We start from the raw sequence: 13,006 nt of genomic DNA, 5'->3' as shown, positions 1-13,006 counted from the left end.
CTTTTTAATTCATTTTATGCGTGAAAAACATATAACAAAAACAATTATAGATCATTTCGATGTCAGTTAAAATAAAATATCTCTATTTCTTATCTTTTTAAGTGGTGGAATTAGACAGGGCTGGTATTTATACTGGTCTTAACTGGATCTAAGAACGATGTAGCTAATCAGATTGCTTGTTATTTATAACTGACCAATAGAGTGAATGAAGTCAATCATGTATGGCCATAAGATTGACTTAAGTTACATATTGAATACCACCCCTGATTACAAAACGGATTGTTGTGATACTTCGTACATTTCTGTCGCAAAGGTATTGTTTTGTTTTTTTAAATGAAATTATCTGCCCTAAAATGAGGTTTCTCGTCTTATTGAAATGATAATGCGGAGGATACCTACGAAGGAACCATATAAGGGAAACTTTCTTCGCTATAATGGTACAAAAAAGTATTCCCACAGTACCACCAATCTACAATGATTGTATTTAGTTGTACACCGACTCCACATAATGCCACATGCACAGAAAGTCGAGCACAGACAGCCGACAAAAAGCCATAAAGCATGAGAATTGTTTTTGATATGGGTTTCTGCTTCTCAGTCATGAGAATGTTGGTTCGATTCCCGCCAGAGTTAATTTGTACCAAGGAAATGGATTCGAGTGTGATTTATATCAGCATTAGTCACAATGGAGCTACAATAAATACGTATAATCTGAAAAATCAACATGCACATGAATTATCAAAGAATGCTGGGGTTGTCGCCTTTGAACAGCCAGCAAGCCAGAGACAGGAATTCAGGTAGAAATTCACTGCGGGTAATTACGTTGCAATTCCCTTGGGTTAAATACGTACGAATTCATTGCGGGTAAACACGTTGGTTCACTTGGGTTCAACACGTACAAATTCAATACGCTGGAATTCTCTGCAAGTAACACGTGCGAATGCACTGGGATGAGCCAGCTGTTATTCTTTAAACCATACAACCTTTTTGTTAGCTATTCTATCTCGATTATATACTGACAAATCAACGTTTGCATATATGTCCGTTACTATGTGATAACGCGTAGCTCATTAAAAGCAAGCAATCATGTCGTAATGATATATTATCTGAATATAATCGTTTCTTACTTACTCTTCGTGTATAGTCAACAATAGCTAATTCATAATGTTTTCAGGAACGTTTATAAATGGATCCGCTGCTCTCTTGAGGCGACAATTGCCTTTAATGAAAGCAATTGTCCAATAAAATTGTTTCTAAACAGTGTTGTCCTAACAACGAATAGAACCGAACTATGTTATTGCAATTAGTTATATGGATTTTGTTAATTTCGTATTGATTATGAGTGATAATGCATTTTCATACTTTGTTGCACTGTTCAATTAACAAATTGCAATGTTACCGATCGGGCGATTGCCCGTGAAAATTATTAAATTGATGCAAGTACCATTAGATCATTGTGCTTCCCTAAATACAACTTTAAAAAATCCCACGATCATTTATAAATAAGCCTCATACTATAATGGTTTTGCTTGCGCATAAGGAAGGAAAGGCTGACGCAAAACAGTCATATTCGTTGACAATGAAGGAGGATTGCTGTGGATATAGAATCACAGAACAGAATTTGTAATCTGATGCACTAATGTTATTATCCATATTTCCTCGTGGAATCTTTGAGTATTGGCTTCCATCGTATAATCCGGCTGGAGTCCATTATCCAAGCCATTATGCATACAGACAGAGTCTTAAGAATTTTGAAGCAATCTGGAAAATATAAAATGTGAGGAAATATAATAGTTTTGACATAGTTCTCATATTGAATTGCGTACTAAATCATTTTAATATCAGGCGCAAATCGATTTAAAATTTGTTCAATATTAAATGACATACTCAAACAAATAAATCATTTTAAATCCATGATATAAACAAAGAAGGAGAAAGAAACGTTAATTAGGGAAAGTTAAATGAAGCAAGAATATTAATAAATCATATCAACCGTGTGTCATTTGGTTTTAACGAAGGCATTTATCATTTATACTAGTGTGTGTATTCAAATTGCTGTTAATGGAAATTAACATTAGGTACAATATTGTGTCTAGACTATTGAATGTGTGCAACAATCTTACCATATTTTTCATTGTTTGTGCGATTTGTGAAAAGACGAATCCTAGAAGGTTTTAGTACAATAAGCTAAGATTTCCGGTATACATACTGTCTAATGATTATGATGTCCAACATGTGTCCAAATGATTGGAAATGAAATAAAATTACGCCTAAATATATCATTGTAAGAACCTCTTTTGTGCTCCACAAAAATGCATATACATGTGTGTGTGTGTGTGTGTGGCGCCAGTCCAATCCTTGGAAATAATATGTAAATGCTGTATAATATTTAATACCATATAACATAATCAAATGCATAATTAATATAACATCACGCAGGGGACAAACTTATCTCAATCATACTTGAGTTACCTGGTTCTTCATAATACTTTTGTTTGCATTGCCGAGCAGAACGTTGTTATAATGTCAGGAACAAGCAAGGTCCATTAGCGAGTAATTTGAGGACCGTATCGATTAAGCGTATATTGTGCAATATGTACGTTCGCTTCTTATCATCAAAATAAAAATAAGTAAATGAAACATTAAGTCCGGATTGAAGAGTATTGATTTATTTCAGCGTATGATGGGTACGATTCTTCAACAAGATTTTGCTTCATATCACCATACATAAATAACTGAAAACTGCTTCATGTCATAGAAATTGTATAAAAAAGAAAGCCTTTGTTTATATAAAAACGAATCAATATAGCAACTCATGATATGTACGTTGGAAGCCTTCACAAACTTGAGGAGAATTTTTTACTGCATTTGTATAACGTACTTGTTTTAAAAAGGTTTGCTTAAAGAGATTTTTATTCCTTTTGCATCGTTTTTGCTCATATACATGCCATTTTCCAATTATTGTTCTTAAATTAGAGTTTTTTAACCAAGGCAAATTAACCCTCTGTGATAACGTGTTTTTTTCGCTGTAATGAATTATCATTTTTATTACGAAAGCCAGTGTGATCATTATTTTATTTGTATATCAGCTAAGATAGTAGTGTACCTAAAAATAGCTTTCGTTTCGGAATTATTCCAATATCTGAAATTAGAAACCAATACGGTGAACCTGTTCATTGCTTGGTCGCTGATTTCGATGAATGCAAGAAACTAGGCATTATCAAGAGAACAAAATGAATCCGGTTCCCCGAGGATTTGTTCTTTGAATTGTTTTACAGGGGACATCTAGTTTATGCATATTATTGATGAATGCGTTTAATACTCTTGAATTTAAGCAATCTGTGCTATTCATTGGCAGAGCGCACAATTTCAGACTTCCCGTTAGGTACCTATATTGTACTCAATATTGTATCCAACAAAAATTCTGTCCTGTGAATTGAGGGAGCATGAGATGTAAAAAACATAAAGGAAAATATTGAACACTAGAAATTTAAATGAATTGAACAGTAAATGTTGTCTAAAAAAGAAAACCTCAATCATCACTGAAAGACAATCTGTTAAACAGTTATTGGATGATGACATAACCGCATGCTGCTTCAAGAGATATTGGAGTCCCACCTTGTTACAAGTTGAAATGTCAACCATTGTCCAATGGATTGTGGTATTGAGAAACAGAGTGTTCTCATGCTCAGCGCTGGTATTGGAATAAATAGTACCAAGAATTTGGAGCATGGTGGTGGTCGACAATGGTTTAAAAGACAACTTCAAGGAGTGGGAATATACTAGGATAAACTTCTGAAAGTGCATTGTTTCAAATAACAAGACAAATACAACTTATGATAAAGTAATTTATAAAAAAACATTATTGTTTTAAAGTGTATGACAATTAAAATTGAATTTGAATTTAATTAATATATTTTAAAGTTACCGTTATACCTCAGTTGTGTTAGGAGATGGATTATATAGTTAGCTGTGGATTACTATTAACAAACTGGAGCTTTTTCCTTCTTGGTTTGCTCATTGGGTTTTCTGACCAATCTGTCGCTGAAATTAAGAAATGTAAGTACCACTGCCTAGTTTTCCAATGCTTTAAATACGCCATCATACATTTACATTGTTATTATAAGGGAGCAAAGAGAGAAAGAGCGAGTATTTGTATCGTCCACTTTCCCTTAAGACATTCGTCAACGAGTAATTAAAAATAATGTAAGTTTACGTTTTAAATATTTATTTTGATAAAAAAGGCATCTTGGCTGAGACCATTATATTAAACCGATTGTAACAATTGTCAAGACAAAACTTGAAAACAATATAAACTAGCTTTACATATTTTTTAACTTTCTTGATTGTAATACCAGAGAAACAAAACCATAATTCAACTCTCGAAGTATAAAGAAATACATATATATTATTATTTCCTTTCTTCTTCTTATTCTCCTTCTTCTTCTTCTTCTTCTTCTTCTTCTTCTTCTTCTTCTTCTTCTTCTTCTTCTTCTTCTTCTTCTTCTTCTTCTTCTTCTAATTTCCTTTTTCCTTCCAACTGTTTTATTATGATATTTTATAATTTGTCAATAACTTAGTGTGCTACAATCATTGAGAGTTTCATTTCAATTTTAATTCCAAAAAAGCAGGTGGTGATAAATGCAAACTATTTTTAATATACAGAGCTAACTATATTAATGGCATTGCGTTTCATCTTGTAAATGGATTGGCTACTTTGTTATATTTGATTGTTTATATTCGCTACGTATTCTTCTGTTTTTGTCCCTTTCCACTAGTCAAATGTTGGTACCATGAAATAAGATTTTTAATGCAAAGCATTCAATATATTTTGCAATACAAATCATATATTTTGGCTAGTTGGCTTATCTCTGTTTAAAAAGTCTCCATGACGGGTAGTGCACATTTGTTTAAGATAGTGATTATTTAAATGAGCCCATTTACAGGTTTAAAAAAACAAAGCATCGCATTTCTCCACAAAATGTGTTAGTATAATGTGCGACGAAAGAAAGCGTACATGTACTACATCTTCCTTATTGCACTTGTCTGACAACTTATTGTTTGATATATAAGGGGTCTTGTAAATTCCTTGTTTTGTCGACATCTTAGACAATGTTGTCCTTGCTCATTTGCCTTTTAATTAAACATTTTTGCTGCTAGGTTGTTCCTAGTAAGCACGTATAGAACTATAGTTAACCATTTTTGTCATGGATTTATTCTTACCATGTTGCAGACACGCTGTGTAACGAGAAGGTTGATATGGAGGCGAAGGGCATCCAACAAGGAGAGCTGGAGCTAGCCATCAACACAAACACCGGAAGTGACTCCCGCGTGTCTTGCGACTTCACTGTGACTGCCGAAAACGGCCGCCACGTCATGTTCTACTTCACAGACCTCTTCCTTGGCTCCCCAAACTTTACTGAACGCGTGGACCGCGCGTGCATAGAGCCACGTGACATCAATGGAAATTACGAAACATTTTTGGCAGGTAAAGAGATGTCACCGAAACACGAGACATAAACACAGATACGTTACATATATCATTTCTTGGTGACACATGTAGAGTACAGAAAATTCTCAAATGAGCGCATGAAGAGCAGTCTTCATAAAGTTGCGTTTTGCAACTGATTTTCTGAGAGATTTAGAGATCGATAGGTACACCATTAACTGCCAAATTAATCAAAATCTCATTTGGTCGTCATTAACGGGTCATGTTTCATTAATAGACGACATAAAAAGGGCAGTAAATGGACGTCAAAACTGCGCACTGATTTCCAAGGCATTCTATAATATTCGTAATAAAGTAAGGTTAATTTACTGTTTTATTCCAATCTTAATGAGTTTCTATCAAACCGGCTATTCACTTCCAGCAGGCTTAGATTTTCAGCGATATTATTGCTAGAATACTTGACATTTGGGTATAACAACATTAAATTGTTTAATTCAACATCAGTCAATAACGGTGCTAAGTTTTTATGTACTAGACTTGTTCTTATTATATTTTACGTTCCTTTTATACAGTTTCTGATTTAAGTGGCGCATGTTTAACAAAGTCATTAAACGAAATATAAAATGATCTCGTATCTGGAAAACTTTCACTTTGATAGATGAAAAGCTTTCGCCTCAGTTCCAAAATATGTAATTGTCGTAATTTTCTGTAGGTTTATCTATATTATTGTTGTTGTTTTTTAATTTGTTGAACAGATTAACTGCCTGTATTTTTAAAATAATGTTTAGATAACGATCATTTTCATTTCTCTGATGAACATATCAATAACATTGCTAATTTTGGCATACAAAATACATATTCTCCGCTTGTTTGAATATACTCTTTCCAAATTAATTCAAAATCACTTTGCCTAGATAAAATGCCACACAGTGCTTCCAGGGAGATTTAAGATAATAAAGGATAAGATATGGAACATATCTTAATTTCGAGGCGCTCGAAATAACTCAGCTTATTATAAATATATTATTAGGATATATAAATTTCTGAGACGCCTTAATAACGTCATTTGTTTCTGTTGATTAAGTGCAAGTAACCTTTCTGTACTCAGTGTTGTTAACATGACTCGAGGAATGTAAAAAAAGGCTTCAACCAAATTAGTGAATGCACTGATATTAAAATGAGGAATTCAAAGCCTTCCTGTTGCGACTTCTTCTTTCTTCTTGTACTTTTTGTTGTAATAAACGTATACACTATCCGCATCAAATAAAATTTCAAGATAATTGTATTTGCATCGATAAAAAACGGAATAGTGTGTTAGACTGCTTTTTGTATTTAATTGATATTGGTCATACGCCTGCCATTTACAATATTGACAAATCGCTCAGTTTCCCTGACTAGCAATTAGGGACGACGAAACCGGAAATAACATAACTGAGGCGAAATTGGAAACATGGATGATTGTTCATTTCAGGCATGCGCCCCTACATTTGTTCCCGGACGCAAGTGGATATAGGCAGTAAAGTGTACGCTACCACCGGAAACGCATTGTCGTTAAGATTCTATCGTAACCGAGGTTACGGCATTCGCGTCTACGTGAAACTGGTCTTCACAGCATTCAGGCTCGGTTGGTGTGATTATTATTCTGTCCGATGATATGAGTTGTTTTATTTGTCTTTGCCTTTTATACAAATTCTTACCCCTTGCTGTTGTTAGAATACAAACATTACAATTCTGCGGATATAAGTACTCGATACTATAAGGTTAGGTTTAGACTTTCAATGGTGTATTCATTGTTTACCCTTTATTCAGAGTTGCAGTTTCCTGCCTTTAATCGAGACTACTATTTATAGTGTGCATCTTGAACATTGCCAGTACAAATGTATACATTATGTTAACACTGTATGTAAATATTCGATATACTTAAATGTGATTTTCTAAACAGAAAACGAGGACCAAATGTTCAAGTGATGTTTTATTCAGATCTTTCAAACAAAGAAACGGAAACATCTAAAAACAGATATTGTCGCTAGCGATCCCTATTCAAACACTTTAGCAAATAGCAAGTTCATACTGTCGTTATAAATCTTCGGCCACGTTTGTGCACACAGTAGAGAACTATAAAAGTTTCAATACACTTCATGTTGGGATTTGTTAAGTTCAGCTGCTCAAATTCTTATTTTACATAATAAATATTATTTATTTCCGATGTCACAATGCATAAAATACTCGAAAACGTTGCAGTAAACTACATGCTTAGCAAATTTAATGCCAGCCATAAATGAGGTTAAAGATCAGATTATTCACAAAGATTCCATTTATTTTAAGTTCTCAAAGAAAAATTGCCCAAACCGCACACGGTTTGGCGCTCCGATATGTGTTGTCTTGGTTGTCATTGCTGGTGTATGCCTTGATAGAACGTACCCCAGGTATCGTTCTGACATGTTATGTGTGTTCGAGAATGAAGCCACTTTTACGAAGGGGCTTTTTTGTTAGCGTTTTATTCATTATCCATTTCTATCCACAGCAATAGGTGGAATTTAAAATACGTGTGGAACAATCTTATATACTGATCCGTACACATATGTTTTTAACCATCGAAGACAAAAAAGCTGTTAAATAGTTGAATCTTTAATGGTAATATATTTCTGGGTTGAACAAGACGTTGTAGGTTGATTGGTTTGGAGCATTTGGGTGTAATATTGCAGGATTCTAGTTTCTTAATAATTTAACGTTTGATGCGCATATACTACCCAATCAACGAAAATCGTCTATGGCTTTATACTTTAATTCATAAAAGAAAAAACCTACGCAACACAACAGTCCTGGTTTAATGTTATGTTGTCTTGAAACATGTACGTCGTGGGCTGGGAGGTCCTGTATTACCTATCGCTTAAAAATATTATTAATGTTTTTCTTCAAATGCTGGAAGAATCTTTCTTATAACTTATTAACTTTTTATTTGCATCTTCAAGACAAACAAGCAATATTAAGTTCTCCTTATTGTAGATAATATAAATAATAAAATGAAATCAACATGTCTACTCCTCTTAACTACACTAAAATGAGTATAATTATTTCATTTTTTACATATAATATTAAAGCACAAACAAACAATTTAAACAAACACTTGTATTATAATACTCTCTGCAATACTGACAGAAATGGAATGTAGCTTAGAAGCCTACACTTGATAATTTACATGCAACCATGGCGCCGAAATTGGGCCCTCTTATAAATGTCATGTTTTTTTATATACAATTCACCCCCTGCCTCATATTTGCAAAAGAGGGCATCTAGCGATGTCTGAGCATATGATTTATGGCAATAGTAATGAATACTCTGATTAATTAAAATATCCTGGTACGAGTATGTGATTTTGTCTGTGTAGTGATGTGACTGTAGGGACGAAATATATTTAGCAACAGAGACTCTTTGCATCCCTAATCGAAAACAATTCTGGAATTATCTGAATATAGAAATTAACTGTTGCCAGTTGGGAACAGATATGGATTTAACAATGTAATAAAGTCACGATAATTTATAACGATGTCGCTTTGAGAGAGAAAAAATTGTGACTTATGATATCAATTTGTCTTACCAAGTTCAGCCAAAATATTTTACTGGGATATTTATTTGTGATGTTCGTTGTGTTCAACGGGATGATTTGCGAAAGTCTGCGTTACATCATTGAACATGTTAAATGGCACGAAGTCTTGAATAAGGAGCTCTGTTTACTCTCTTGAAATTCAAAATACATGAAACAATAAGATATTAAACTTCATATATACATTTTTCAGTTTACATACTTACCATATGACACGTAGACGCAGTATATACGACTCATATGGACCGTTTTAGTATCAAAATATATACATATAATGTGTAGGTCTGTTCAATATTGATACATTAAGTCGGTTACATTTTCAACTGATAAAAGGCTTATGTACAGTCTCGCGTTTGTGATTTTTTTAACAATTATTAAGAGAAGTATACACTGTTGACCATGGCTTTTGTTGGTAATTCCCAAGTTGTAAGAATAATTGCCCGAGAGCAATTATTCTTCCTACTTCAGCAATTATCAACCAAAATGCTTGAACCGAATTTTCAAAATAAACTTTGAAACTATCTAGGGTTTGCTTAGCAAGAAGGTTTTAATTTTTGAATGACGTCAGCTATTAAAAAGTAACGTCTAATTGGATATTAAAAAGCACACCTTTTCTCATTATTTCGTGTTTATGTCGGATGATTTTGATATCTATTTCATTATGTGAGTACAGGTATGGACGATTAAGCCTAGGAATTGTTTCATAAGAGTCTCTGCGTGAATGACCCTAGACATTTGGGTGGATTAATTTACTTTTCTTAGCATAATAAGTAAAATAAAGCACTTCCTTTCACTGCTTTTGATGATACGTAGCATGTGTAACACAATAACACACGTAACTGCAACATGGTGTGTCTTTAACTGTTAAAATAATTTCACTTTTTCTTTCATCGATAGTTCCCCTTCAAAGTTTCGCTAGTGTCATTTTTGCTTACTAGTAGACCTTTTCTGTTCCTTCTCAGTGTTGTACGTGCTCGTCTTTGTCGGACAATTATGCAAACATCGCACTCATATATTGCTATAGTAAAGTGTACTATATACATATCCATGTGTATTATTTTATGTGAAAAAGATGTATTGCTCAATAAAATTAAATAGCGTATATAAATCGCGCAACAATACTAATTTATTAGTATTCCGTTCTGTTGTGGCTGTGCAATGGGGTATTTGGTTTTAATGTGTATTCTGTAACGCAATATCAAGTTCTTGCCTTTTTTCTGTCATGGTTAGTTTAGAATTGTTATCAGAGGGAAAAGGGAAAAATAAAATCATCAGATCTACATGTCATGAATAACTTCGTTTCATATCGACATTATTTAATCATTCTAAAGCTTTTTTTTCGTTTTTGTTTTACTTTATTTAAGGAAATTTACGACCCATTCTCATTCAATCAATTGTAAGATATTCATATACTTTCAACTTAAGGAAATCAAAGACTCATTTTAACATTTCAGGATCCTGTCGTACAACTGAGCGGAAGTGCAACAACGAGCGGTGCATTGCGCATGACATCGTGTGCAATGACCGAAACCCGTGCGGGGACAACTCAGACTGTCCCACGGGCCTTGAACACTTATCCAGCTGGGCTATGAGCGGCATTGTAATCCTGGCTCTTCTTTGTGGCGGCATCGTCATCATCATGGCAACCGTGTGTCTCCAGCGAGCTGGCAACAAGAACTATGATTTGGTAACCCTCGTTCCCTTAGTTTGTCAATCATTATGTTCAAAATTGTCGTAATGTTTTGCGTCAATGTGCAGACAGGTTTCCACAAAAGCATGTCTTTAAAATAACAAAGTTTTAATTAAGCATACACATACATATTTCTATAGCTTACTAGTTAAAACAGTATTTATATGCGTTAAGAAATCATTAACATGGAAACGTTCTACGCAGTATTTAACTTACAAATGTATATTTCGATGCTTTTCTGTTTTATTATTTCTATATGTGAAACCCGCAATTGTATTGTATATCATACATTTATTTCCTCATCACTTTGCTTATTTGCCCTGCTGGGTAGGCAGTTTATAAAAATTGAGCCGGATGCTATACATAATATCAAGTGATGGTAGTTTTGAAACAAACTTAGCTTTGTTCCGTAGATGTACATCAGTTTCTTGATTTTCCTTTCTATGTTTCATAAACTGAAAATGTACATGTCTTCTTGGTGGCCTTGAGAAACGGTGTGATACTGATACGTGATATATATATATAGATTCACCTCAATACGGATACTCCTATGTTTTGAAACTATATTGATTTGCTCTCAAACATATTTAAGGTAGCGTTTTCAATAATTAATGGGTTCAGTGAAAACGATCGTGGTATTTACAGAATAAATCACGTTCAAACAGATGGCTGTGAAATTGTTTGTTTATTCGTCAGCCATGACTTTATGATACATGTTATCGATATTCCCATGCGGCAAATTAATAACTAATATTTCTATTAGTATGTGAATGTAACGGGTTAAGATATATTTGCCAAGAGGTTCTTTAAACGATGTGATTTGGAAATAATGTGTTAACATATGCCACTTCCACGTTGTTTTATATTTTTAACGATCTTTTAACATAGAAGTGCTTAAATTGAAGGCTCACACCGAAGGAGTTCTTGGATTTTCTGTACAACCTTAATATATGCACTTATGCATCATATTTAGTAGCTGAATTAATTTGTTGACCAAAAAGAATCGGCTTAATTTTCATTCCCTTCATTTTTTCATCTCTTAAAACGCTATGGTTCATGCGAAACAATGTTATATAAAGCATTTATCATGTGCTAAGAAATGAAACCTAGTATTTCAAGTTATGTTTATTTGTTATGCCCTCTTATATATTTCTGTCACTGTACATTCTTAAATTTCTTACGTTCAAGAAATATTCAAATGTTGTATTTTTCTACAGGACGACGTCACAATTCCTGCAAACGGAATGGTACATCACGAATGCCCGCACGTTGAAATGAACGAAGTCCCAAACATCGATAAAAAGCCCAACACCAACTTTGACAGGGGCTCAAAACGACAATCTTTCAATGAAAGTAATAACAAACTGTCCGGGTCTACAGAGGAGGGTGAAGATGAAGACCTTTTAAGAGCGGAATCTGACTCACAGTGTAGAAGTGATCGCGAAAAGCTCATACAAACTCTAAACAACAGTACGTTAGCGGTTGACAAAGCCGGTATGTTAAAGGATGATCAATTTAAATCGAAGAAGCCAACGCATGTTGTTACAGTCAAAACGTACTCAAATGGATCGGGGACGTCAAGTTCAATGATAAATAATAGAGGTGGAGTGACAACATTTACTGGAGCCGCGCAAAGTGATACACGAGTCGACTTCAACAGCAATTCAAATGCGACAAGACCCCACTCAAGTGGCCTTTATTTCTCCGAACATTCTTTAGTGTTCTCGGATAGTGACAGTGGTAACGAGGATGAGAACAGACTTCAAAGAGTGCACGATTTTTCAAGACAGTCTTTGAAAACAAAATACGTGCGTCCTTTTGATGATCACATATCTGATGTTAAAGCAATTAAATTGAACACAAGTAGTGAAATGCTAGTGATGATTCAACCACCTCCACCTCCGTATGGTGTTTAGAAAAATCAAAGTGCTTTTGACAAACACAATCACAACAATATTATGTCCATTTCAACACACTTATTGCTGCCCCGTTGCCGTTATCGTTCATGGTGGTTCTTTAATTGTAAGATTTCCAGACAGTTTCGTTTCTATGAAAACAAGTGTTATCATTATTGTTCGTATTATTTGTGACTGACGTTTACATGTATATACGAAAATATATACGAGAAAATATAATTTAGTAATGTTGCCTACACAATGTACCTTCTTTTGTATGTAATGAACGGCTAATGTTCGACTTTTCATAGGTGAGGGGGAATCTTTTTTTTAATTGAAAATAAAATAAACCTGTTTAGCAAAAAAAA

General features: G+C 34.0%; 1 protein-coding gene across 1 annotated transcript; it reads left to right on the top strand.

The window, feature by feature from the left end:
- Positions 1-3,953: 3,953 nt before the first annotated feature.
- On the top strand, positions 3,954-12,794 carry LOC128244271 (uncharacterized). The gene is made up of 5 exons (XM_052962289.1): positions 3,954-4,059; positions 5,234-5,488; positions 6,921-7,073; positions 10,508-10,740; positions 11,961-12,794. The coding sequence occupies exons 1-5, from the start codon at positions 3,954-3,956 to the stop codon at positions 12,657-12,659; spliced, it is 1,446 nt and encodes a 481-aa protein (XP_052818249.1). The 3' UTR covers positions 12,660-12,794.
- Positions 12,795-13,006: the final 212 nt, after the last annotated feature.

Source organism: Mya arenaria, chromosome 8 (assembly GCF_026914265.1).
Source record: "Mya arenaria isolate MELC-2E11 chromosome 8, ASM2691426v1".
NCBI classification, from domain to species: domain Eukaryota; kingdom Metazoa; phylum Mollusca; class Bivalvia; order Myida; family Myidae; genus Mya; species Mya arenaria.
This window is presented reverse-complemented; position numbering and strand designations above follow the sequence as displayed.

What these genes read in the sequence shown, in the direction of transcription:
- LOC128244271 (XM_052962289.1), top strand. Translation starts at nt 3,954, where the DNA reads ATGGATTATATAGTTAGCTGTGGATTACTATTAACAAACTGGAGCTTT. An exon ending in TGTCGCTGAAATTAAGAAAT is followed by an intron (nt 4,060 to 5,233) that starts GTAAGTACCACT and finishes ACCATGTTGCAG; the next exon opens with ACACGCTGTGTAACGAGAAG. An exon ending in GCAACAAGAACTATGATTTG is followed by an intron (nt 10,741 to 11,960) that starts GTAACCCTCGTT and finishes ATTTTTCTACAG; the next exon opens with GACGACGTCACAATTCCTGC.